The sequence below is a fragment of the Drosophila serrata genome, unplaced genomic scaffold (genome assembly GCF_035046125.1).
Source record: "Drosophila serrata isolate PLE 108 unplaced genomic scaffold, ASM3504612v1 contig_249, whole genome shotgun sequence".
NCBI classification, from domain to species: Eukaryota; Metazoa; Arthropoda; class Insecta; order Diptera; family Drosophilidae; genus Drosophila; species Drosophila serrata.
The window spans coordinates 3015931-3039581 of record NW_028257147.1 but is presented as its reverse complement, the minus strand read 5'-3'; the positions used below and the strand labels follow the sequence as shown (position 1 = coordinate 3039581).

The following is a 23651-nucleotide window of genomic DNA, read 5'->3' as shown; positions in this document are numbered from 1 at the left end:
TTGAAATTTGTATCAGTTTTTGCAAATTTTAACGATGTATCCCCTTTTACTGTTGTGAAAAAATCTAAAAAAATTATTTTTGTACAGTACATAACTAGATCGATTCTGCTTTTGATGCTGATCAAGAATATATATGGTTTATAGGGTCGGATATGACTCCTTCACAGCTTTGCAAGCTTCTGAATACATTAAAAATACCATGGAAGGGTATAAATAAAACAACTATTTAAAAACTTAAATATTTAAGCAAATGGTTTTTTAAAGTGGCGAACAAATAGTTAATATAAATATATTAAATATTAAAATAATATTTAAGTGAAAGTTCCACCCCGTCGTTAAAATTTAAATATTAAACTATTTATAGAACATTTATTTCAAAACTTTATTACATCTCTAGTCGAATCGTTATATACCATCAATAAACTGTATATCAGCTTCAAGATTTGAGGCTTAAGGAATTTAATTTTTTAGTTTGTAAAGTGAATGTGTAACTTCTTGATATGTTTACATTTCATTTAAGACTCTTGCTTATAAACTAAATACATATTACCAAAGGTAATATAAGCTTTAAAATGAGTAACATTATATAAAATATAAGGTGATACCTCAGTTCCTGCATCTAAAAGCTTGTATTATCTTTGATTTGTGATTATTCTAAATTCCGTAAGAGGAATGTATAATTTTGGAATGCGTAAAAATATGCAATTGCCCTTAAACTCGGAAATGTTTAACTCTACGATTCGCGGAAGGGTTTCTTCTTATTTAATTCGTTTTTAAGTTGGTTGATATGTTTACGATTTGTTTAGTCTTACGTTCTAAAAGATGCTTTGGTTCCTAAAAATCTAACAAGTGCTCCATTGATATGTATCGTTTGCGATTTGTGGATCAACACGTTGAATAACTAAAGAATAACTAAATTGTGACTTAAGTAACAGAGATAACATCGCTAAAAAGCGGTCGTGTGAAGGATAACCGAGATCCTAGTTATCCTTTTCTTCGCGGGTGGCATCTTAACTACTTATCACAGTTTTTAAAGGGGTTCATAATTTCTCCACTAAAATTCGCCGGCTTTAGGGGGATTTACAGCTCCGCAGGCTTCTTTAAAATTGGTGGCGTTTAGCGGACTGAAGTAATCCTCGTGCAGGAAGCGTATAATGTTCTCCATGGGACACAGATCGGCCTTGTTGCCCCTGGAGTCTCTGGTAACCCTCAGGCTCTTGCCACCCTCACAGAAGTCAATCTGCTGGGTGACATCTCTACCGTTGTACACCACACGGAAATAGTAATCAGTGTGTGCCTCACTTCGATATACTTCAAATGCCAATCTGGAGGCATACGCTATGGTTTGACCCTGACTAGGACTGATGATGCCCAAGGCTGCCGTCAGATATTGCATGGTGCAATCGTGTCCAGAATATAGCACAAACTTTGTCCTGTCCCCGGAGATCATCTTTAGCATATAGCTGACAATGTGACGAATCATGCCGTAGGAACGCAGCAATCCAGATAGTTTATAGTACGAATGGCCGGCGGAGCGTTGGGATAGCTCATCTGCAAACGACATTAGGGTGTCCACATGGGCAGGTTCCACGCAGCCCTCTTGGGGGGACTCGTCTGCCTGTATTAAAGGGTTACCATTCTCTACCTCTGGGGAATCAGGATCGAGCTGGCCTTGTGCCTCCTGAAATTAAGAAAATAAATATAGATATTTGGGAAGAATGCTTCTTAAGGTACAAATAAGTACCTGCAATAGATTGGCGGCCGTCTCATCCTGATCTATATTGATCACATCCACCAGCTCCTGATTAGAGTTCTTCTTCACTGGCTTGGGCGTGACAGGCTGCTTTTTCCTCCGACACGGCAGGGCAGCATCATGGCAAAGGACGGTCAACAAGGCATCAACCACCTCAAAAGGATTGTTGATCCCATTGGGTGTGTGCTGCAATATAGTACCGCCGATCCACTGCATCACGCCCATAACGTCGTTACGTTTAAGGAGCTGCTTATCCCCCATGGCCTCCAATCGCTTGCGGAGCAACGCCGACTGGGGACAACTACACTCGCTGAAACAGAATGCCATGCTATGTGATTCGCGTACATTTAGTGCCAGCCACTTATCTGGCGGCAGGAGAGAGAACAACATAGCCAGGGCGGATTGGAAGGTGCGTCGATAGCGAGTCGTAAAGACCACCACTTCGTCGGAATTCAATAGCGTGTGTGGCGTTGTTTCCACCGAAGCACGATTTGGATTCGGCTTCAGCAAGAGCCCCAAGGCATGGGCGTACACCTGATGCATGATTTCGCCAACGTGGAGCAGCTGAGAGATGCCCCTAACAGAGGGGAGATAGAAATAAAAGGTGGTTTATTAAAAGCCTTCTCCTGGCATATCCCACTCACTTGTAGGTGAGCTGCCCCAGCGGACAACCGCGCTCCGTGGCCGGAAGGAGGGGAAACCCATGGAATGGTCCCACCTTATTCCAGTACATGTGATTTGAACCAGAGGCAGAGCTACTCGAATTGTACAGAAAACTGCGATACCTAAAAGGGAAAATACATAAAATTAGTGACAAATTCTTTTTGGTAGTGTAACTCACTTGTTAACCAGGTTATCTGTGCCACCAGTCACCCCACAATTGATGCCAGCACTACGAACATGAGATATGGGCCCTCGATCTCCGTGTCGGATGACCAACAGCACGCCCTGAAGCTTCCAACCCTCCAAGAGGCCGCCATCATCGAAACGCTGGAGCTGTGATAGCGGTGCACAACGCTCTCTGTACTTAGCGAATCTCTGTGCGGTGGAGGAGGCTTTCGCTGGGGCACCTTCGCCGCCACCCAAGGAACTGCTGACGGTACCAGAGGAGCTAGGACCAAATACTGAGCTACTGCCAGGTATGCTCTCAACATTGCCCATATAACGATACATTCCTACAAACAAAAGAAAAGTGAGCTTATTAAGTGGAAGATAAATAATGTAGGAATTTAAACTTACCCGCTATGAGCAGGAATATCCAAACGCTGAGTAGCACATAGCAGTAGAAGGCACGATGTTGGGTGGCCACACGCATCAGTTCCTTGAGCAGCCGCATCCTGGCCAGCATTCCTCCACCACTCGCTCTTGCCTGCACCGTTGCTCCTCCTACTCGGCATCAACTCGATGGTCGGCACTCTTGGAGGGTTCTGGCCGTGATATATAGCTTCGTTGTAATCCCTGTCCAGCGTTGAGTATTCCTGGTAATTATGTTTTGTCAGGTGGCTAAAGAAAATGAGAAAAACCTGGTTTACTTTTGTTAAGAGGAGCGTTGCTTGGGGTGGGGACAGCTGTCAAGTTACTACGTGGAGCATGTCCAATTATCAGGGGCATGCGCACTGGAGGCCACAGTGTTATCAGCTGTTCTGCAGCACAGGGGTGGCCAAAAGGGGAGAGATTCTAAATTGAGAACAAAGGAATTATCAATTCTAAGATTACCCTAGAAAAATCTAAAAGAAGCTGCTTAAATTAAATATAAATTACATATTTTGCGTGTTCAGTATAAGCTTAGCATCAAGCTCGAGTGCACTCTTTAATAACAAACTAAATATGTTCCCAATACAATTGTGGCTTTGGCTCCAAGGCGAAATAAATATGCGTAAACTGTTGGCTTTTTGGCAGCCGATGGGCGGGACTTCATTTGTCCACGCGCCTTTATAAATATCATATATATGTTAATAGGTTTAAATGTATGCTTTCTGGTAGACCAAAGATCGTGGTGGGACTGTTTTGAGATTTGAGATCCAGCCTACTCCTGCGCAGCAGTCAAGGCCAAGACAGTGAAGCGCACTTCGTTGGGATCGCGGGCCATGAACTCTTTGCAGACCTTGGCGGCATCCTTAACAAAGGTCTCTTCCGAGGTGGCACCATGCTTAATTGGGAAGGACTTGCGTCCATCCAGCTCGTACAGGGTGCCTTCAATGTTCACCAGGGCGATAAAGTGATGGATCACCGTCTCGTGCTCGGAGGCATTGGTCTGACCCTCCTGAGCCAAAGCCTGATGATCGGCGGTGAAGTCCTTATCGTTCTCCAAAGCCTGACCACGCTCCTCCGGGGATAACGAGGCTGTCTTTTCCAGGAAGCTCTTTAAAACTCCACTTCCGATACCAACTCTGGAAGGGAAAAATTAAATTAGATAAATTCATTTAAATTTATATTAATTATAGAAAAATAAGCAATGATAACTCACTCTTTGTTGTTGGCCACGCTATGAATAAGAGCCACAGTGCCACAGGCATTGTGGGTAAACTGGCGCATATAAAAGAGATTGGCGGGATGCTCCTCCTTCACCTCCTTAATGCGTTCATGCTCCTCTGCGCGATGCTTCTCATACTATAAAATAAAACAACGTACTTAGCAAAAAAAAAACAACAAAATTTATAACAGGGGACAACTCACAGTTTCGCTGCAGGGAAACAGCAAAATAAAAGCCTTCACTGGACGCGGAATCCATTCCAGTGTGTCCTCGTCCAGTCCGATGACGTCAGTCACCGACCAGGCTGGCGACACGCCCAGCTTATGTATGTACTTGGTCAGCACCTAGGAAGGGGCCAAAATGGCGTCTTTACTTTTTAATTACAATTTCCAAGGAGTCGAACATTTTCGCAACAACAACCAATTGGGAAAATGGCGAATATAAGTCATTATTTAGTTTGTTCACCTCTGGGTTTGATTCAAGTGGCGTCCAGGTCAACATTTTTAAGTTTCTTGTTTTTGGAATTTGGTTTTAATAGCGTTCTATATGAAATTTCAACAGAATGAATCCAGACAGATCGAAAAATTGTTGTCTAGACAATTACCGGCACTTTTTGCTTTAATAGTGTTGGAAAGTTTTTCGAAACGAGCTTAACATGGTAGAGGTGGGAGGTAAAATGACTATTTTAACGATATTTCGAAATATCGATATTTTAGTCGACTATCGATGTGTGTTGAGAAATACTTAAAAATGTTTTCAACACTAGTTGCACATTGTTTACAAAATGACCAAAGCTAACAAAACACCGCAGAAACTAAGTGAAGCCAATATTAGTGTCTCCTTGACACCAGTACGATGTGAGTTACCAATGTAAACAATGTCATTGGTCAGAATGTAATAACACACTTAAAGATCTCGACAGTCCCCGCCAGCAATCGCCGTCAACAAGCCATGATTTAAACTTGGCCACCTGTAAAACGCGACTGGACAGCTTAACCAAGCAACTGCAGGATAACTACGCCAAATGGCAACTGGCCCAGCAGCGTGGCACCGCCATTTGTTATGCAATTGAAGCCAAGAAGACCAAGTGCTTGGATAAAAGCGACGACGAGCGGAGTAAAGCCTATCCGGATGACCTGATCTCGCCCTGCAACAAGTTGGCCATTATAGCTTCGATTTTCGGCGATATAGCGAACAACACAAAGGAGATTCTACGGCAACTGAGAGCTATTTCTAAATTGCCTGGTTCTGCGAGAGATACGATATTCTACAGATCCTGGAAGTTGCCACAGTTTGTTGCATTTACCAAAGAACTAGCGGAGAGGTACGAACAGGAAGCTCTGATCAAAAGGGATGTGGCAGGTAAGAATGCACTAAAACTCATACATATCCGAGTTGTATTTAATAAAATTTTGTAGAAAACATTGCCCATGCGATCGAAAGAAGTCAACTGATTGCCTACTCGACTTTCTGGGAGTTTCCCGAACACGTAGACACCTATGTGCACTTAGGTTTCCTTCTTCTCTCCGAAGAACTTAATTTAAAGCAATAAACTCAAGTTAATGTTGTATTTTAATACTTCTTTTTGTGACTATTCATGTTGGGCAGTATGTCTACAATACAGCTTGAGATTCATATGGAAAGCTTAACCAAAAAATATGTAAATTCGAACAACTTTAGGCTTATGCTCTACGAGAAAATGGGAATGCAACTATTAAATGCTTTGTTACTTTTAAGTCTGAACTGAGATCCTCTCCAAACGAGGAGCGGCTTGAAACTTGCTCCACCACCAGAACCAGGCGCAGGAGAATCCCACTGCCAATGTGGTACAGTACACAATTGTGGCCAGGCTGAACTTTCTCTGTAATAACAAACAAGGTAATTAGTTATAAGCTGATTAGAACTATAAGGGTTTCAATAATCACCTTCTTTGTGTTCTCCTTGACCTTGTTATCCTTCTCGTTCCTAAAACTCTGGACATTGGCTTCTATTTTTCTCAGGTCGTTGGCTATCTCATCCGTAATTTGCTTCACGCTCTTGAGTGTTTCCAAAGCAAAGCGACTGGCATAGCGCTTATCGCCCACAACAACGTCCTCCGGCGGCAGCACCTGCAGCTTGTAATTGGTGGCAGCCAAAGAGGCACGCAGGGACATGAAGTGGTTCCCGGCATTCCCCAGTATCTGGTTGTTATAGGCATTCGCCTCGGGGGCATTGCAAATGTACTCATAACTTGGATCCTGATTCGGCATCGGGGCAAACATGTTCAAGAGCTCTTTGCGGTGCTGGTCCGACGTGAAACCGAACAGCTGTAAGTCTTCGTCGGTGAGCGATGCCAGATCCCTGTAGCTGATGTCCTCCGAAATCAGCTTATCCACACAGTTGTTGACCTCATCCGTCTGGCTGTTGGTGGCCAGCAGGGTATTAAGGATCTGGCGTTCATGGCGCGAGTCCCTGTGACCTTTCTTCTTCATCCACGGACGGCGCTCGTTGCCCAAAAAAGCACTGTCCAGCTCCTTTTGGTGCGTGTGCGTATGGAAGTCCTTGTTGGCCCCAAATTGCACGGCCGATGGAATGTTGGCCATGCTTTTTAGTGGCACATCCTCCGCGGGCATTGTGGGTTTGTCCAAAGTCTTACACGTAGTCACTAATACCAATTAATTAAGCATTTAAATGCAAATGCGCTAAAGGCGAGATCTGCTTAACCAATGTGCAGTCGTTACACAACACTAAGCCATAGGGCTAATCGAAAATATCGAAACTGGCGATTAATTAAAATACTTTCACGATTTCTAACTACACATTTTTTTATTTAAGGAAATATTAATATTGGAAATAAGCTTTCTCACATAACGAGCTACCCTAGCAGAATGCCCACAAAAACATCATAAACGCATTAAATGCTTAACATTTGTATTTTAAAATGTAACAAATTTGTGAATTTTAAATTAATGCGCTTAACTATCTTTTTTGTCTTCCTGTGGCTGTGGTCTATACACTGGTGTACTGGTGGTGGCCGCCTCCTGCAAACGCTTCATGAACAAGGCCTTCCGCTGGTCATCTGCACTTAGTTTTGCACTCGAACCGGAGGCCTTAATGCGCTCAATTTTCTCGGCATTTGGTTCGGTCAGCAGCATTAGGCCGTAGCCCATGCCACCAAAGCCCAGCAGCCACAGCACGGACTTAAAGTAGGGATTGCTCAGCATATTGGGTTAATCCTAGTCGTTCTTCTTCTGGGCGTTCCAGTAAGTGGCGTCCGTCTGTCGCACCTTACTATCTCCCACAAGTTCGCCGATCTTATAGTAATAATCAAGCACGAAGGGATAGTTCTCGTGGATATGCTGCCGAAACTCTGCAAGATAATCCTTTATGTATTATTTTGATACTTATGTAAAGCACCGCAACTGTCTCACCTCGATTTGTGTTCATGCGGTAATAAACACCGTAGCTGGCTGCAAAACAAACTGCCTCCAGCACAAATAATGTCTTGGCACTTCCCTTGATGAATTTCCAAATGGCGGGCTTGGGTGTTTTGGGCAGCATTACAAGAGAGTTAAATAAAAATTAAACACGTTTGCTTGGTGGAGAAAAACAAAAAATTGCTTACGCAGGTGCCCCTTGAAGCAGTGTTGGTTAACAACCAAAGTAATCAGCTGTTCGACCGGCTGTGTGCCAGTGTGTGTGTGTGTACTGTTGCTGTTGCTGCTTCCTCTTCCACGGCAGTGTTTATCTCACGTTTTTGTTTTTGCACTGATAACGCGACGCAATTAGAGAATAGTTTTTCCCAAGCCGATGGAAAAGTGCTTACGATGAGTGGCAATTTACATGGACTCAGCTGGTTTCCACATTTCCCCGACAAGTTTGTGTCGTGGGGCCAGGAAATCCACTTGTACGAGGTGCGCAACAAGGACGATCACAATCACAGCCAGAAAAGTGAGTTTTTTGCGTTTCCTCCATATGTTTGGTTTGCTTGGCTTCTAACTCGTGTTATTTTTGCAGGTCGCCTGCCGTATATATCCGTGAATTACTTGGCCAATGAGTCGCGCTACCAATATGCGCGCTGCGTGGCCGCCTCGTATCACAGTGATCAACCCATTATTGCCGTGGGTCTGGCGGACGGCAAGGTGGGAATCTGTAATTTCCGTGACACCTACGACAGCAGCTGGGAGTACAGTGAGTGGCGCCGAAGCTTTAAGTTATCCCTATGCCGCTAACGATTACTTTTTTTGTAGCCCCGCGGCAGCAGCGCATGTGCACTTGCCTTGCCTGGAACGAACTGGATGCGAATATTCTGGCCATTGGCCACGATCGCCATCGAAATGACACCTGCATCACTATTTGGGACATTGAGCGAGGTGTGCCCAAGGAGACATCCAATTTCTTTGGTGTAGGCGAGTCCGCCAATTCGTTGTGCTGGGACCGAAATCATCGCACGGTCATTGCGGGCATGAGCCAAAAGATGATCAAGCTCTTTGATCTAAGGCGTAAGTTGCAACATCCAATCCTTCTTTACTCAATCTCATTCCAATCTCCTCACCACAGAGAGCAACGCAACCTGCCAGAGCATTCAAACAAAGACAGTCCAGGGTTTATCTGTCTCCCCCAATGGCAACTATCTTTGTAGTTACGTGGACTCTGTGATCACGCTGTGGGATCCCCGCAACATCAAGAGCCCGCTGCGTCAGATTCAGTCCTCCAAGAATCACCTGCAGATAGCCTGGTGTCCGACAAGGACAAGCCTGCTCTCATCGCTGCAGCGTGACTCTGCCTACCTCACTCTGTACGACATCCGGAGTGTGGATAATGAGAACTCCGGAGAGATTTACCATGTAAAAAGACAGATAAGTCCGTTTCCGCCAAAGTATCAGCACAGTGGAAAGTTTGCCTACGTCAATTGTCACTCCTGGCATTCAAGGGATTTCGAGAGAGCTCTCCTTCTGGCGGATGCTCTGAATATTCTGGATTTCCGTCTGCCTGCCACTTTGCATACAGCTCACAGCAATCGCCGGAAGTTACCGCTGCTCATGCAGCACCCTTTGTACGCCTCTGCTGCCGCCTCACCCTCCTCAACGAATGCGGCCACGCCCACTCAGCAACTGCCCACGAGCAGCTGCAGCACAAATAGCGGAAGTTGTCTGGACTTTATTAGTCCAGGCGGAGGTAGTGGCTCCGCCTTAAATGTGGACTATTTGGAACCAGAGCTGTTCGAACTTGATCTGGTGGACGAGACGCGTCAGCGCGCTTTAGAGGATTATGGAATTAGGCCCGATAACAAACGATTTGCCGACCAACACTTGACTCCGTACCTGCGCAACGTCTGGGCAACCTTGCTCAACGTCTACAGCGAGGAGCGGTTGACGGGACTGAAGGCCACGTTGGGTATCAACTTGGGGCACACGTCGGAGGCCTTGATGGCCAGCTCCCGCATAGAATCTCAGCTGCTGCAGTGGCCGGAAGGCATTAACAACTCCAACAAACTGATATGCTACAGAAGCGAGCAGCGCGATTCGGCTCTTAATCTTTGCGGCTGGGTCTTCGAGCATGAGTTGGAGCGCTTCGCCGACCAGTTATTTGCCAACAAGGAGTACAGCCGAGCGGCCATGATCTGTGTATTCCATTTGAAGATTTATCATGCGTGCACAATCCTCTCCCTGGCAGCGGACAAAATGAAAGATCCCAGCATGTACAGGATCACGGTGATCGCTCTGTCCAGCTTCAATGCGGATCGTTGCAGCTCCTCGTGGCGAAATCAGCGCTCCAGCGCTAATATGCAGATACAGGATCCACATTTAAGGGCCATCTTCTCGTTCCTCACCATGGAGAAGGATAACTTTGAAGCGGTGCTCAAGGAGGAGGGCGTTTCGCTGGCAGATCGCATGGCCTTTGCCTGCAAGTATCTCTCAGAGACGAAGCTGGCCGACTATGTGACGCAGCAGATCCAGGCATCCATTGATAGTGGCGATCTAAATGGATTGCTTCTCACAGGAGAGTCGCTGGACGGCATCAGCATCCTGCAGTCATACATGGACACCAGCTTTGATGTACAGACGGTGGCCCTGGTGGCAATCAACTACTTCCGGCAAGAGCACTTTGCGGACAAGCGCATCCAATACTGGATAGCCAGCTATCTGGATCACCTTAACAGCTGGGGCCTGTGGGAGAAACGAGCCGAGCTGGACATCAAAATAGAGAGCATTAGATCGTCGTCACGCAGCTCTCGAACCGTATTCCTATCCTGCAATTTCTGTGGCAAGTCTGTGTCGAATGCCCTGCTAGACGAGCCACGTCCGAGGAGCACCACCACAAGCACCAATCGTCTCTCCTCCTGCCCCAGCTGCCGGAAGCCATTGCCACGCTGCTCGCTCTGCCTGATGCATATGGGAACCATGGTAAACATGAGCAATGGCGAGACTTCACACACGGAAGTCTCCTCCGGCTGGCAGACGAAGCCCTTTTCCAAGTGGTTTTCCTGGTGCCAGACCTGTCGTCATGGTGGCCACACCGAGCATATAATGCAGTGGTTCAAGTGAGTTGATGGATTCTCTTAATTACTTAATAAACTTAATCTTATTTCCTTTTCTGTTTTCCTTAGACAAAATTCAGAGTGCCCAGTGTCATCATGCAACTGTCGCTGCTTCGACATGGATGGCACCAAGCCGAATACGTTAAGAGACATTTCCTAGCTGTCCGGACTCCGGTTGACAGACAGACAGCCCATCCACAGCCTCCAAATACGCCCATATGCCATATGCATTAAGTTGTTCATTTGTTCCAAAAACGCGCGCGCCTTAAACAACAAAAAACTCAGAAGTGTTCATTGTACTTAGACAACAGGGGATGGATGTGCCCGTAGCTTTAGTGTTTATTATGACCTACCAGCTTTTAGCTGCTCAATTGCATTTTATATTTACATTCAAAATAAAGGACTAGAAAAAGTAGTGGGTCTCGGTTTTAGTTGTTGAATATGTTGGATAAATAATTAATTTTAGGCTCATAACTTTCTAAATACATTTTTTTAAATCTTGACAGGTATTGTTGATAATACTTAAGTCTTCCTTGCAGCTGATGTCACTTGTTTGTTTGTAGAGAGAAATCTCGTTATTCCAAATTGGAAAATAAGAAATTTATACAAAAAAAAATCAACTACTCTTTTATCATTTTAACTCTTTATTTGTGATATTTAGAATATATTTTAAATCCAACTAAAATTAAATTTAAAGGAATCAATTTTAAATTCAAACTTAAATTTTTTGAATAAATGACCGTTTTAATGGTGTCTTTATCCACACTGTTTATAGTATTATTATCCGGTATTTTGTGTTAGGTATAAGGCCGGTCACACTACTTCGCACGTTTTTTATGCGGCATTATTGTTTTTTGTTGCTTCTGACGTAAATTGCAATTTTGTTAAGGCCCCCGCATTATCGTGCTTCCAAATTTAAGGATTAAGTGAATAGTTAATTAGTGACTATATAAACAGACTAATTAGATGTAAGCAAACAGTGCTGGTGAATTGATAAAGCCGCAGACAACACTTCGATATAAAAGTACGAGAGAGGGTAAGTAAATGCTGAAGGGGAAGAAATGAGACATGTGAGGAGGGGAATTGGGAATTCGCAGCACTTTTACTATCAGTTGGAAGTGCTTTATTGCTCAAATAGTAATCAATTCGAGTCGAAGGGCAATTAATATTGAGCTAATGCTTGACCTTTTCAACTTAAAGCGTCTTGATCTTGGCGATTTCTCTCCCCCTAAATAAAACTGGTTTTTCACTCAGAACTCCCAAGCTTAAAGCCTGCAGCGCAGCATACAAATATAAAATGCAAATTTATCCAAAGCCACGGCTGCTAGAAATGTATTTTGTATATTTTCCATCAAAGAAGGCTTCTTTGAAATAGCTTTGTGGGATTATTGAATACCTTTAAGTGACGTCGCCTTACTTGTTGATTCGGGCCTTAATTTAGACAGCCCGAGACAATAATACTTACGTACGTGTGCGAAACCAAAATTTTGAAACTTTGCCAACTAAAAATTCGACGCATCGCAGGCATTTTCACCGCGTGACCCCTTCGAAACAAAAAAAACGTAAAGAAAACGCACGATTTTTGGCACCATTTTTTGAATGAGTTTCGCCAGGGAAATGGAGCAAAGCCAAAAAGCCATTTAAAAAACGGTGAAATTTGTAAGGAATTTGAACTGAAGAAGACAAGCTTTAATTGTTATTATTTCAGTTTCTTGAATCCATTCAGAAATTGGTCATAAATCATGAGAGAGAGAGAGACCAAACACAACTTAAACGCAACGAACGGTTTATTATGTCACTCCACTAAATTTAGCACTGCGCACTCGGCTCTCTTCAATCTTTTCTACACTTCCGAAAAATCGTTGTGAAATTTTCTATGCATTGGTTTGATTTTTTAACATTTATAATATTAAAAAATTATCTGAAACTTTAAATTTTTAAAATTTGTATATATTTTTTTAGCCATTCAGAAACGATCATAGGATAGCTTTCCGAATTAAAATTAATGCATATTTGGCTTATGAGTAGTTTAAATTTTTATTTGTCGAAAAAAATTGTCATAAAAATATCAAATATTTTAATATTTATTTAAGATCGATCCGGAGTTTCTTTTCCTTTTTTCTTTGACTATATAATGTTAAAACTAAATATTTTTCCCGGTGCACTGCCTCTCGTTTTTCCATTCTTCATCAGACATTTGGCCGCTTGCTGACTTACGTCGTTTTGTCAGTGTGTTTGCCTTCCATTATTTGTCTTTATGCCAATATACTGATGTTAATTACCAGTTCCTACAATTCGCAATTCACTATTTCCAAATCAACCGGCAAAGTAAACAACAGAGAGACAGACAGACGGAGAGAGAAAAGTTTATATGTTTATACAAATGAGTATTCGGGCTCATAAAACAGCTGACTTTGTGCTCTCGTAATTGCTTTGCCGTCTGTTTTAAAAAGTTTTCCTTTCCTCAGTTATGGCTGAAATGTAGAGGCGAACTCAAGCTTCCACCCGCGAGTATTCAACGTTAATTAAACAAATATTATTTACGATTATTTCAAACGAAAGACGAGACGCGAAAATGTGCAGAGACCAAACAAACGAGCTGTTGCATTGCAATAAAACGCTTGATTGAGTTTAAGCGGCTTTATTTTTATTGCCAATACCAAAAGCTTGGCGGAAAACGTTTAAATAAACAATCGCACGAATTCACGATCAAGGTCAGAGCCAAAAGTAATTAAATCGCGTAAATTAAGTGTATTTTTCGTGTGTTTACATATGGCTAAAAATATAAATATTTGGGGGGGACTTCAATATTATCAGTTGGTGATAAGTGGCAACCTGCATTCATGCTTTTAATGGGGCCTAAAGGCTAAACCGGTCTGATAACGCCAATGAGCGCATAAAAACTCGTTTAACTTGTCCAAAAACCAGTGCAAAGTCTCGGCAACATTGTGATCTATTGAGGCTCAACAAGTGATATATAGTCAGAGGATAATGACTAAGAAAGCCGGAAGGATGTACTGTAAAAATATGTCTTTAATTTAATTCAGAACAATTGAGTATTTTATGAATCTAACATGTCATATTAAATAATGAAATCAAAAATATATTTTGTTATTCTTTTGTTATAAACGTATTTTATTCAGATTTGACTCATCTTTTGATCCTTATTTATCTGCTGAAAACATAATTTTCTTACCAAGTACTTAATCTCTTCGATAACTTTAACACTATGTTTTTCAGTTTAGAAAATTTGAAATTAGAGTTTCAGAACTTCAATAATCGATTTTTAATGTGTGCGATCCCTGTTCAAAATAGCTTTGTATTAGCTTGATTACTTTTCTAGTTTTATGGTCTATTATTTTTGGTGATGCATCCACATTACGTTATTTGTGGTAATAAAATTGGAACTGCACATGAAACTTTTATGACCTTTTGCTTTTTGTGCTCTCTGAGACACGAAATTCTTACACAAGTCATGAAATTTCCATCAAACACACTAAATTATTTGTTTGTTTCTTTGAAAAATTGCTCTTTTTCAACAGCCCAAAATTGGGTATACTAAAATGGCTAATATCTGTGCTGTAAGTTGTTAAAATTTCTCATTTTACGCTCAGTGTAGTCGCCGACCGGTAACGTCACTTGTCTATTTTTTCCCGTGCACTGCTCTTACCTAAACTATTTTAATTATGAAGTCATTGTGTTGCTTGTGTCAAAAAAGAATAATAATATCCAGCTGGTGGTTGGTATTATATAAGAAAGGAGGTATAGCTCATTGGCATGCCACTAAACCTTTATTGATTCAATTAGACTAGACATTAATGCTTGTACCAGTCACCTTAGGGCTTGAAATGCTCTTGAACTTGTTGTTCTATTTTTATGTGTTCCTAGCACACGCAAAAGTTATTAACATATGAGAACAAGACCTTGAATAATATTCTTTATATGCTTTTTATTTATTTTTAATATTTTGTCATTTGTTTTGGGGATTATAGTTGTGTGTTTAAGAACATTTAAAGAGGCAAGAAGGAAAATTAAATATATTTTACTATATCACTTAAATAATTTGCTATTTATTTTCTATATTTACAGCTGTGGTCCTCTTGAAAAAGATAACTAGGAGTTCAACAGACTCCCCTTTCTACACACAAAACTAAAAAAGGGTCATATCCACCCACACACTTACAAAATGTTGCGTAATACGCCTTTTGGGGCCACGCCCACCTACAAATTATTACTGGGCTTCGGCCTCTGCTCCCTAGGCGGAGCCATGTTATACGCGTACTTTAAGAACCGCCACGACGAGGAGGAGGAGGGACAGGAGCCCAGATCAAGGAATGGGGCCCAGAGCCAGCAGGAGCAGAAGCCACAAAAGGAAGTCAGTCTCAAAATAGTCGTCGACAATGAGCATGTGCCCCTAATAATGGGACGCGGTGGTTCCAATATCAAGTTGATTGAAGAAAAAACTTTGGCCAAGATAAGATTACGGTAATTGGATTTAAATTCTATCAAACGTGGGAGTCGAATTTTAAATTCACTTCAAAGTATTGTATTGCACAAACAAATATATATACGTTTTTGATCCCGCAGAGACAAGGACAGTGGACACAAATTCTGTGACATTACCGGTCTGCCCGATGCTGTAAAGGCCGCCCGTGTCCTGCTAATTAAGGAGATTGAGAGAGCGCCCATGGTGAAAGTAGAGCTTCAAGTGCCCCAAAGATTGGCCAGCAAACTAAATGGACGCGGCGGTGAGCTGATTCAGGAAATCCGGAGCACCTCGCTGGCCAAGCTAAACATTGATCCGAATGGACGAAATGGCAAAGCCAAAGTCACCATCGTGGGCAACCAGAAACAGGTGAATATAGCGCGGAAAATGATGGACGATCAGATAGAGGAGGACGAGGAACTACTGCGATCTATGGAAGAAGTGGAACAGCGTCGCGAACCCCGTCGATCACCGACCAACAGCATCGCCTCCTCCAGCATGTACTCGTCGCAGACATCTCTGAGTTCGCACACCCAACCAAGGGATAAACTGATGGCGGCCAAGGGCGATGGCAAGCCCATGGAGGTTTATGTTTCTGCTGTGGCCTCGCCCACCAAGTTCTGGGTGCAACTGATTGGTCCGCAGTCTAAGAAGCTGGATCACATGGTCCAGGAGATGACCAGCTATTACAGTAGTGCCGAGAACAGGGCCAAGCATGTACTAACTGCTCCCTATATTGGCCAGATTGTGGCTGCCGTCTTTAAGTTCGATGAGAAGTGGTATAGAGCTGAGATCGTGGACATTATGCCCAACCAGTATAATCCACAAGAGCAGGTGATCGATCTGTACTTTGTGGACTATGGAGATAGCGAGTACATCTCGCCAGCGGATATCTGTGAGCTACGCACTGATTTCCTAACTCTCAGGTAGGAAACCCTTCAATAAGTAAAAACCTTTAATAATTCTTGTGTTTATCTATGTTAAATCTTATAAGATTCCAAGCTGTGGAGTGCTTTTTGGCCAATGTCAAGTCTACTATTCAAACGGAGCCTATAACCTGGCAAAAATCATCCATAGCCAAGTTTGAAGAGCTTACAGAGGGTAAGGACTGATCTAAAATAGCTAATAAACAACCAGAATCTAATTCTTCCTCATTTTTTAGTGGCCCACTGGAGGAAGCTTATTGCCCGAGTAGTAACCTACAAGGAGCGCCCAAAGGCAGCCAACACTGCCGCCTTAACTTCCGCCGCCAAGGAGGGCACTCCGCTGCCCGGCGTGGAATTATTCGATCCTGCTGATGGTGTTGAAGTGAATATCGGTGATTTGATGATCACACAAGGGTTTGCCCTGCCTCTAGATGATGAGTATCCGGTAAGGTCGCGGTCTTCAACGCCTTCCAGTAACAGCGACTCGACAATCGAAGAGCTGTGCGTCAGCAATCCTGCCACTCCCCTTACGCCGCGCTCGCCCATGTCGCTCTCCATTGCGGATTCGGAGAGCATTACGCAGGCGGAAGATGCTCACATCGCCCAGCAGATGCAACATCTGCAGCACAAACTCAATGGCAACGATATAACGCAAGGCATTAGTCCTGTGAAGCTGACATCTGCAGACCTCGAGAATGGCAATAATAACAACAGCACTACCAATGGCAGGTCAGCGCATTAGGGAATCCACACTTGTTACTAGTTATCCTCGCCTAATTGTTTTCACGAGACGGGCAGCTCACTACTTGACGTGTACATAAAAGTATAGCTCTTAAGGAACTTATTATATAGGTATTGAAACTAAAAACTGGTTAATTTATCGCCGTGACTGCTCGACATATCCTAGATCCTAGACGACCGGCACAGATCCTTAATTGTTTATAGAAAGCTATGCCATGTTACTTATTCTTAGCAATAAAGACGAACAAGACCATTTCTACACATCGATACACAAAGACCACACACAAATTGTATAAAAAAGAAATGCATTTTTTAAGAACATCAAACTTAAGTCTATTAAATGGGACTGGCTTGGGTTTACGTCGTATGGAATATACAAATATTATACCAATTAGAAGAGTTCGTAAATATGCTTAAAGAATCAAAGAAATAATACAAATTGGTGGCAGTCTTGTAAAAGAAGAATTTAAGTAACCCGAACTAGGCCAGCCGTACAGTCTTGATGGGGTCCCCTAGATTAGGATATCGTTTGTGGTATTTATAGCTATGGGTGGCAGGTATATAGCTCGTATCTGGCTGCGCAGGCGTGCTATTTCCATGTCGTCGCGCTCCATTTCCCGGATGAGTTGTGAGAACTGAACTAATCCCTCGCGGTTACCAGGAAAACCATGTCCCTTGATTACCTCCAGCTGGAGTTGCATGACCAAAGGAAATACCTAAAAATCGAAAACATACTTGAGCTATGGAACATTATGCTTAAATTATCCTTATTCACGTGCTGCATCATGAGAATCATCTCTTTTCCAGCCGAGGCCTTTGCTTCTGAGAGTTTCTTGGAGTTTTCCGGCTGGTTGACACAACGAATGATGTCCATAAGTATTTGTTTAGCATTCTCATTGTTGAAATTGGCCAAATATGACATAATAAACGTTCAAGTGGCAGTAACTCTTGGTAATTTCACAAAAATATTCAACAATTTGCACTTTTTGTTTTGTTGCTTGCTGTCTCTCCCACTTATCGATAGTTACTAAACTATCGATTGAACTATTGACGGCACTGCCCTTAAATCAGCTGTTGAGTGTTCACAAACAAAATTAGCAATATTAATCGAAATACTTAATTGAAGAACTAATTTATGTATTTAATTTCGGAACGGAATTAATACGTTTTGATTATTATTTGCGGCAAAGAAAGAAATAACACTGCTTTTAGCAGAACCTATTGTTGGGAGCGTTTTCCAACACTAGCCATGGAAAAATGTCACGTCAAAGAAACAGTAGCAACGACAAAAGACACAAATAATAAAAAAGCTTATTTTGCGCTGGAATTCGTATAATTCCCAGTAAATTTAAAGCCATGCAATTGCATATTTAGTACGCGCCGCCAAATTGTGAAATAAATTGTAGAGTTTTAAACACGCAGTTCGCCCAGCAGCAACAACGAAACGCAGTTCTGGGCCATTGCATTTTGCGAGAGTGTGAAAAGTGCGTGTGTGCAAAAACCAAAAGAGGAAGAGCGCAAAAGAAGCAGCGAAAACAACAACACACAAAAACACAACACACGCACACACAACAGAGCCACCCACATCTGCACATACATACCACACTCATACACACAACACAAAACTCCAGCGCCGAGTCAGCAAATTCTGCCACACACACAAGACGGAAGAAGAAGAGCTGAAAAAGAGGTGCCCACATCTCCATAAACTCTAAAAATTCGCGTTTCCAAGTCTCCGGCGAAATGAATCGGTCCGACGGCTTGGTGCGACGCTCGGTGAAGCCGAGGGAAAACGGCGCGGAGGGCGGCCTGAATGCCAATACGCCGGATGACAATCAGGAGGCGATCGACGGTCTCAAGGACCAGGAGGACAATATCGATGATGGCGACTCCAAGGAGACCCGGCTAACGCTCATGGAGGAGGTCCTGCTGCTGGGGCTCAAGGACAAGGAGGTGAGTTGTAGGAGGATGCTCAACTTTATCTATTTCGCTTGCAACATTTTCCTGGTTTCGCTAATTAATTGGTTTTACCTTTCACAACACGAGCATGTTAATCAAAAGCAGCATATTCGGAAGCTTCTTCTTCACCTGTTAACTGTGTGCCATCTCGCTCCCACTTTGGCAACCTTTTGTTTGGCCCCCAAGTGCATCGTGGTCCATCTGTAGGCAGCAGGGGCTTAGTTGAAGGGGGATCTCAGTCAAAGGGGTAATGATTATATCCTCTAATAAGAAAATGTATGAGAGGATGTTGGGCAAAGTTGTAATTGGTATATTTCCCAATAGGGAAATCTATGAGAGGATTTATTGAAAATCACTTGGTTATGAGTTGATTATGAGCAACTAATCAGCATTCTAAAGTTAAAGTTATAATATGAGTTAAATGATTTAATCTTCTTTAACTTACGTTATTAATTAACCCCTTTTTTCCCATGTTTTTTAAGTACAAAACTAGGCCCCTTCTATGTTTATTTGATAGTTTTGTGGCCACCCATGCCTCTTCAACTTCACCTCAGCTTTACCAGTTTGTTGTGCAATATAAACTTTGAAATCTCTTGGCCAGATGAGTAATGCACAATTAACGTGCCAATAGCGCTTCTCTAAAATCTTTTGTTGTGGCCATAAATAAATGCAAAGCTTCGTCTTCGACAACTCTTATCAAAGTGTTTTGGGTTTTTTATTCCATTGGCAGCAGTTCTTCTAATCTTTATAGCTGAAATGGTTTACTACGTTTCAGTGTGAAAGCAAACTAAAGCTTAAAATATAATCTTTTAAAGTAAAACTGCTGTACTCAGCATATAATAAGCTTTTTTAATACCCTTTCAGGGTAATATAGTTTCAGTCAGAAGCTTGTGATGCTGTGAGGAAAGTTTTTAAACTTTGATTTGTCGAAACATTGCCATTGATTTAAAGAATAAATATTTAAAGCTTAGCTATGCTTAAGCTATGATCCTTTGATTTGATTGCAAACTAAAAAGGGTATATTAACTTCGGCTTCCCGAAGCTAGTTTTCTTGTTTCAACTAGTCTTGTTTTTTTTCTACCGATAGTACACATATTTGTTGATTAAGATTCAGTTACCTTATGGATAATTTTTAATAGTATAGCTACTATTTTCTTCCAGGTATTGAGATATGTAAATTCTTAGAAGTAGTTATCAGCGATAATTGAAATTCACTTAGCCAGATAAAATAAAAAAAACGTGCTTTTAAGGCCGTACAATATTTGCACACTACTATCTTTCAGTTCTTTGATTAGATAATTCCCAGCTACACCTGTGTTTGTGCAAATCTACCAAATTACAGCGATTCCCCTTTTGAAAACTCCACTCAAAACGAGACTCATCACGAAGCTCTTAGTAGCATACCGTCAAACGAGTTTTCCCATTGGAGAGGTGCCCACTTAATTTGCATACGATTGAAATATTCATAAATCTCCGCATAATTTTTGGGATGCTATCCATAAAGCGAATCGACTCCAAACGTACGTGCCCTATCCCCAAACCCATTATAGCTAACCGGCAGAATCCCATTTTCTCCATTGAATTCGCTTATTGTATTTCACTTCTGCCTCCCAGCACTTTTATCGCTCAATTTGCCCGTTCGCATATAGCGAAAAACATGCAGTTGTGTGAGTGATGGCAACCAACCACATCTATTTGTTGTTTATTATTATTTTGTCCGCAGTGTACGAAAAACCCCCCAGGGGGAGGAGAGAGATAGGTTGCTTGTTGCCTCTAGCTTTTGTCTAAGTTCTTGTCCCACATCTGCCCCCTCCATCCGCTTTGTGCTCTTATCACTGGAAACACTTCTTCCATTTGGTTAATTGCTTGAGGAAGTGCTTCTAAAACGGTCCCGCTCTCGTCGACTTCCCACATTCCTCGTCGGCACTCTGTCTTATCTGGCGCAAAACGTCATTCATTATTTGAAATGATGTGTGTTCTATATACCATTACGAGGGTTTTAAAATCACGATAAGCGACATTTTCTATTATTCGAATTGCAAATGATTCATTTTTATGGTCTGGTTGCGCAACCTTTTTTTAATAGTAAATATGTAGGTATACTTATCTTTTATAGGTTTAATATTTAGAAAGTAATACTAATGTTATGCCACGTTTATCTTATTTTATATAAAGTTTAAACTTTTGACTTGAAAGTTATATTTACAAATTGTTTATAAAGATATAAGTACATGATCGGTTGTTATTATCATCCTGGTATTAATTTATCGATGGCATATTCTTATCTCTGTTTTGTACGTCAACTAATTTCTGTTCGATTAAAGGTTTTTATGTTAAGCTTTATCTTTTAGGTCCAATTTTTAAAATCTTTTCAATCTATTGTTTTTGGGATATTCCCATTGTAGGGATTTCATACCTATATATTTGTATATACTATTGTGGCTTTATGTATTTTACTTTATAAAAAAAGGTTACTACCTACTCATTGATAATAAAAGTTTCTATCGTTAGTTTCTTAACAGATCTCAAAAGTTATTTTCTTTCTGATATGACACATTGTTTGGTTCTATTTGTAAAGCCTAAGTAAACTCAAGTGTTTAATGTTTAATCAACTGTATTCTGTCGTCTGAGAACTTTCCGTCCCTGGCAACATCTTAATTATTCATTTTTTTCCACGGTTCCCCTATGAGAACAGACCACTTTTTATTTGTTTAAACAGGCGTTCATATAAAATTAATTTGTGAAAGCAAGGAAGTAAATTTGATGCACATAAACTTACTGTTTCTATTTAAATTCTATAAACAAAAAACTCCTACTCCTTTCAGGGCTACACATCGTTCTGGAACGACTGCATATCAAGCGGTTTGCGCGGATGCATTCTCATAGAACTTGGACTGCGAGGTCGAGTGATGATCGAGAAATCTGGAATGCGACGACGTGGCCTATGTACAAGGTAATTATTGTAAACAATATAGCATCTTTGATAAGCCAAAAACTAAATTCAATTCCATTGTTCTCTTATACATAGAAAATTAATTCTGAAATCGGATCAGCAGACGGGCGATGTTCTATTGGATGAGGCATTAAAACACATTAAGGAAACAGATCCCCCAGAGACGGTGCAGAGCTGGATTGAATATCTCAGTGGTACATATACTCAGACAAGTCGAAATTGAAGTTTTGAATAATTATATACTGTTTGTGTTGCGACAGGTGAGACTTGGAATCCATTGAAATTGCGCTACCAGCTGAAAAATGTACGCGAACGTCTGGCCAAGAATCTGGTGGAGAAGGGTGTGCTCACAACGGAAAAGCAAAATTTTCTGCTCTTCGATATGACGACACATCCGCTCAGCGACAATGTGGTCAAGTGCCGCCTGGTGAAGAAGGTGAGTGTATGAGAAGATTGTCTTCGTTAAGGAAATCAATAATATCTTTCACTTTCTTCATTCAGATTCAAGATTCTGTGCTGTCCAAGTGGGTTAACGATCCGCAGCGCATGGACAAAAGGATGCTGGCGCTAATCTTCCTGGCGCACGCCAGCGATGTCATCGAGAATGCTTTCGCGCCGCTGAATGATGATGATTACGAGGTGGCAATGAAGCGAGTTCGGGAGCTGCTAGATCTTGACTTTGAAACGGAGGCGGCCAAGCCGAATGCGAATGAGATACTGTGGGCAGTGTTTATGGCGTTTACGAAATAGAGGGATTCTCTACTCCGCTCCTCTTACACAACACACACGATACACACACAAACATATACGCCACATCTGGAATACATTTTGCTGCGCTTTTGTTTTCAAAACTTTGCTGTGAGTGGGCGTTAAGATTTTATTCAAATGGCAACCACCCAAAAAATATTGAAAAATAATTCACTTTCCGGAGAATAGTTATATTTTAAGCCATAATGCCTATACAAATATACATACATATATGTGTTTAACGAAGCTGCAATAGTATCTGAGCGTTTGCTCAGTTGTCTCCCTTCGTTTTCTCATTTCCTTGAGCATTATATAAACCAGTAAGTTGTGTTCCAAAATCAAAAGATCACGATCGAGAATTCGAAACTGCAGCATTGTTTTTGTAATTATATATATCTAACACTAAGAAAAAATAATATGAAAAGATTGATAAAGTCTGTGCAAGCTGTCAAGTATCCTATATATATGTTTTAGTTGCCAATTTCCAGTTGTGTGTTTCCTTCCCAAATTATATGATTGCGCGACGTGGAAAATTAGTTCACAACGTGTATCAAGTTTCGCAATTTTACCTTAGTTACCTAAAACAATTCGTACACAGTTACACAAATAAGTAAGCACCCACCCAGACACAAGCAGACAACATTTCACAACACACGGGAGCGACATTCAATCTAGGCAATGTTTTTAATTTAAATTGTTATTACATTTCGGGAACATTGAAGTTGAGATATAAACCTTTTCTAACTGCTAAACGAAAATATAAAAAAAGCAAAACAAAAGAATGACGAGAAGGAACAACAACAACAAGAGATAAGAAAAGAAAACAAAAATTTATGTAAATGTAAAATGTGCACGTCAAATAATAATAATTCTTAGATATTTAATGGCCTAATAAAATATAAAACGAATAAACAAAAAAATATATAAACAAATAATATATATATACCTTAAATCGATGCTGGAATATGTGTTCGTTTCTTTGTATAAACCTTTGGGGTCCATTATTAAATATTGGAAAATAATGTATTTTATATTTCTGTTATAATAATATGAAATGCAAACCAAAAATATTGATTTTCCACACTATCCCATA

At 41.5% G+C, this 23651-nt stretch overlaps 10 protein-coding genes across 13 annotated transcripts; 4 read left to right on the top strand and 6 right to left on the bottom strand.

Annotated features, from left to right (window-relative positions):
• Positions 1–349: 349 nt before the first annotated feature.
• LOC110182253 (2-phosphoxylose phosphatase 1) lies at positions 350–3430 on the bottom strand. 2 transcript variants are annotated; one of them, XM_086832622.1, is made up of 6 exons: positions 3286–3430; positions 2993–3231; positions 2595–2928; positions 2398–2538; positions 1745–2330; positions 350–1681 (listed from the first exon to the last, which is right to left on the bottom strand). In XM_086832622.1, exons 2-6 carry the CDS (start codon positions 3099–3101, stop codon positions 1055–1057), a joined length of 1797 nt encoding a protein of 598 aa, XP_086688748.1. In that variant the 5' UTR covers positions 3102–3231; positions 3286–3430; the 3' UTR covers positions 350–1054. The 2 variants fall into 2 exon arrangements, with proteins under 2 accessions (XP_086688748.1, XP_020805931.2); XM_020950272.2 differs by having other exon boundaries at positions 2993–3211; positions 3286–3410.
• An 87-nt stretch (positions 3431–3517) lies between these two features.
• Positions 3518–4905, bottom strand: Uch (Ubiquitin carboxyl-terminal hydrolase). Its single transcript, XM_020950274.2, has 4 exons — positions 4692–4905; positions 4430–4570; positions 4221–4363; positions 3518–4143 (listed from the first exon to the last, which is right to left on the bottom strand). The coding sequence occupies exons 1-4, from the start codon at positions 4725–4727 to the stop codon at positions 3780–3782; spliced, it is 684 nt and encodes a 227-aa protein (XP_020805933.2). The 5' UTR covers positions 4728–4905; the 3' UTR covers positions 3518–3779.
• Positions 4872–5802, top strand: LOC110182257 (uncharacterized). The gene is made up of 3 exons (XM_020950275.2): positions 4872–5083; positions 5139–5588; positions 5645–5802. Exons 1-3 carry the CDS (start codon positions 5011–5013, stop codon positions 5776–5778), a joined length of 657 nt encoding a protein of 218 aa, XP_020805934.2. The 5' UTR covers positions 4872–5010; the 3' UTR covers positions 5779–5802.
• daed (daedalus) lies at positions 5781–6959 on the bottom strand. The gene is made up of 2 exons (XM_020950273.2): positions 6152–6959; positions 5781–6087 (listed from the first exon to the last, which is right to left on the bottom strand). Exons 1-2 carry the CDS (start codon positions 6836–6838, stop codon positions 5959–5961), a joined length of 816 nt encoding a protein of 271 aa, XP_020805932.2. The 5' UTR covers positions 6839–6959; the 3' UTR covers positions 5781–5958.
• Positions 6960–7119: 160 nt separating this feature from the next.
• LOC110182296 (uncharacterized) lies at positions 7120–7429 on the bottom strand. Its single transcript, XM_020950315.2, has one exon. The coding sequence runs from the start codon at positions 7427–7429 to the stop codon at positions 7181–7183; it is 249 nt and encodes an 82-aa protein (XP_020805974.1). The 3' UTR covers positions 7120–7180.
• LOC110182295 (protein CEBPZOS) lies at positions 7120–7892 on the bottom strand. The gene is made up of 2 exons (XM_020950314.2): positions 7637–7892; positions 7120–7575 (listed from the first exon to the last, which is right to left on the bottom strand). Exons 1-2 carry the CDS (start codon positions 7764–7766, stop codon positions 7442–7444), a joined length of 264 nt encoding a protein of 87 aa, XP_020805973.1. The 5' UTR covers positions 7767–7892; the 3' UTR covers positions 7120–7441.
• Positions 7840–11161, top strand: mio (GATOR complex protein mio). Its single transcript, XM_020950313.2, has 5 exons — positions 7840–8156; positions 8223–8396; positions 8456–8707; positions 8766–10749; positions 10816–11161. Exons 1-5 carry the CDS (start codon positions 8033–8035, stop codon positions 10904–10906), a joined length of 2625 nt encoding a protein of 874 aa, XP_020805972.1. The 5' UTR covers positions 7840–8032; the 3' UTR covers positions 10907–11161.
• A 356-nt stretch (positions 11162–11517) lies between these two features.
• On the top strand, positions 11518–17225 carry papi (tudor and KH domain containing protein papi). 3 transcript variants are annotated; one of them, XM_020950265.2, is made up of 5 exons: positions 11518–11782; positions 14836–15231; positions 15334–16158; positions 16227–16333; positions 16395–17225. In XM_020950265.2, exons 2-5 carry the CDS (start codon positions 14933–14935, stop codon positions 16898–16900), a joined length of 1737 nt encoding a protein of 578 aa, XP_020805924.2. In that variant the 5' UTR covers positions 11518–11782; positions 14836–14932; the 3' UTR covers positions 16901–17225. The 3 variants fall into 3 exon arrangements, with proteins under 3 accessions (XP_020805924.2, XP_020805925.2, XP_020805923.2); XM_020950266.2 differs by lacking the exon at positions 11518–11782 and adding an exon at positions 13132–13460; XM_020950264.2 differs by lacking the exon at positions 11518–11782 and adding an exon at positions 14191–14327.
• Positions 17188–18336, bottom strand: LOC110178432 (protein C10). The gene is made up of 2 exons (XM_020945567.2): positions 17675–18336; positions 17188–17615 (listed from the first exon to the last, which is right to left on the bottom strand). Exons 1-2 carry the CDS (start codon positions 17819–17821, stop codon positions 17412–17414), a joined length of 351 nt encoding a protein of 116 aa, XP_020801226.1. The 5' UTR covers positions 17822–18336; the 3' UTR covers positions 17188–17411.
• sau (Golgi phosphoprotein 3 homolog sauron) lies at positions 17941–23514 on the top strand. The gene is made up of 5 exons (XM_086832623.1): positions 17941–18852; positions 21684–21811; positions 21887–22005; positions 22072–22247; positions 22313–23514. The coding sequence occupies exons 1-5, from the start codon at positions 18643–18645 to the stop codon at positions 22559–22561; spliced, it is 882 nt and encodes a 293-aa protein (XP_086688749.1). The 5' UTR covers positions 17941–18642; the 3' UTR covers positions 22562–23514.
• The last annotated feature ends 137 nt before the right edge of the window (positions 23515–23651 follow it).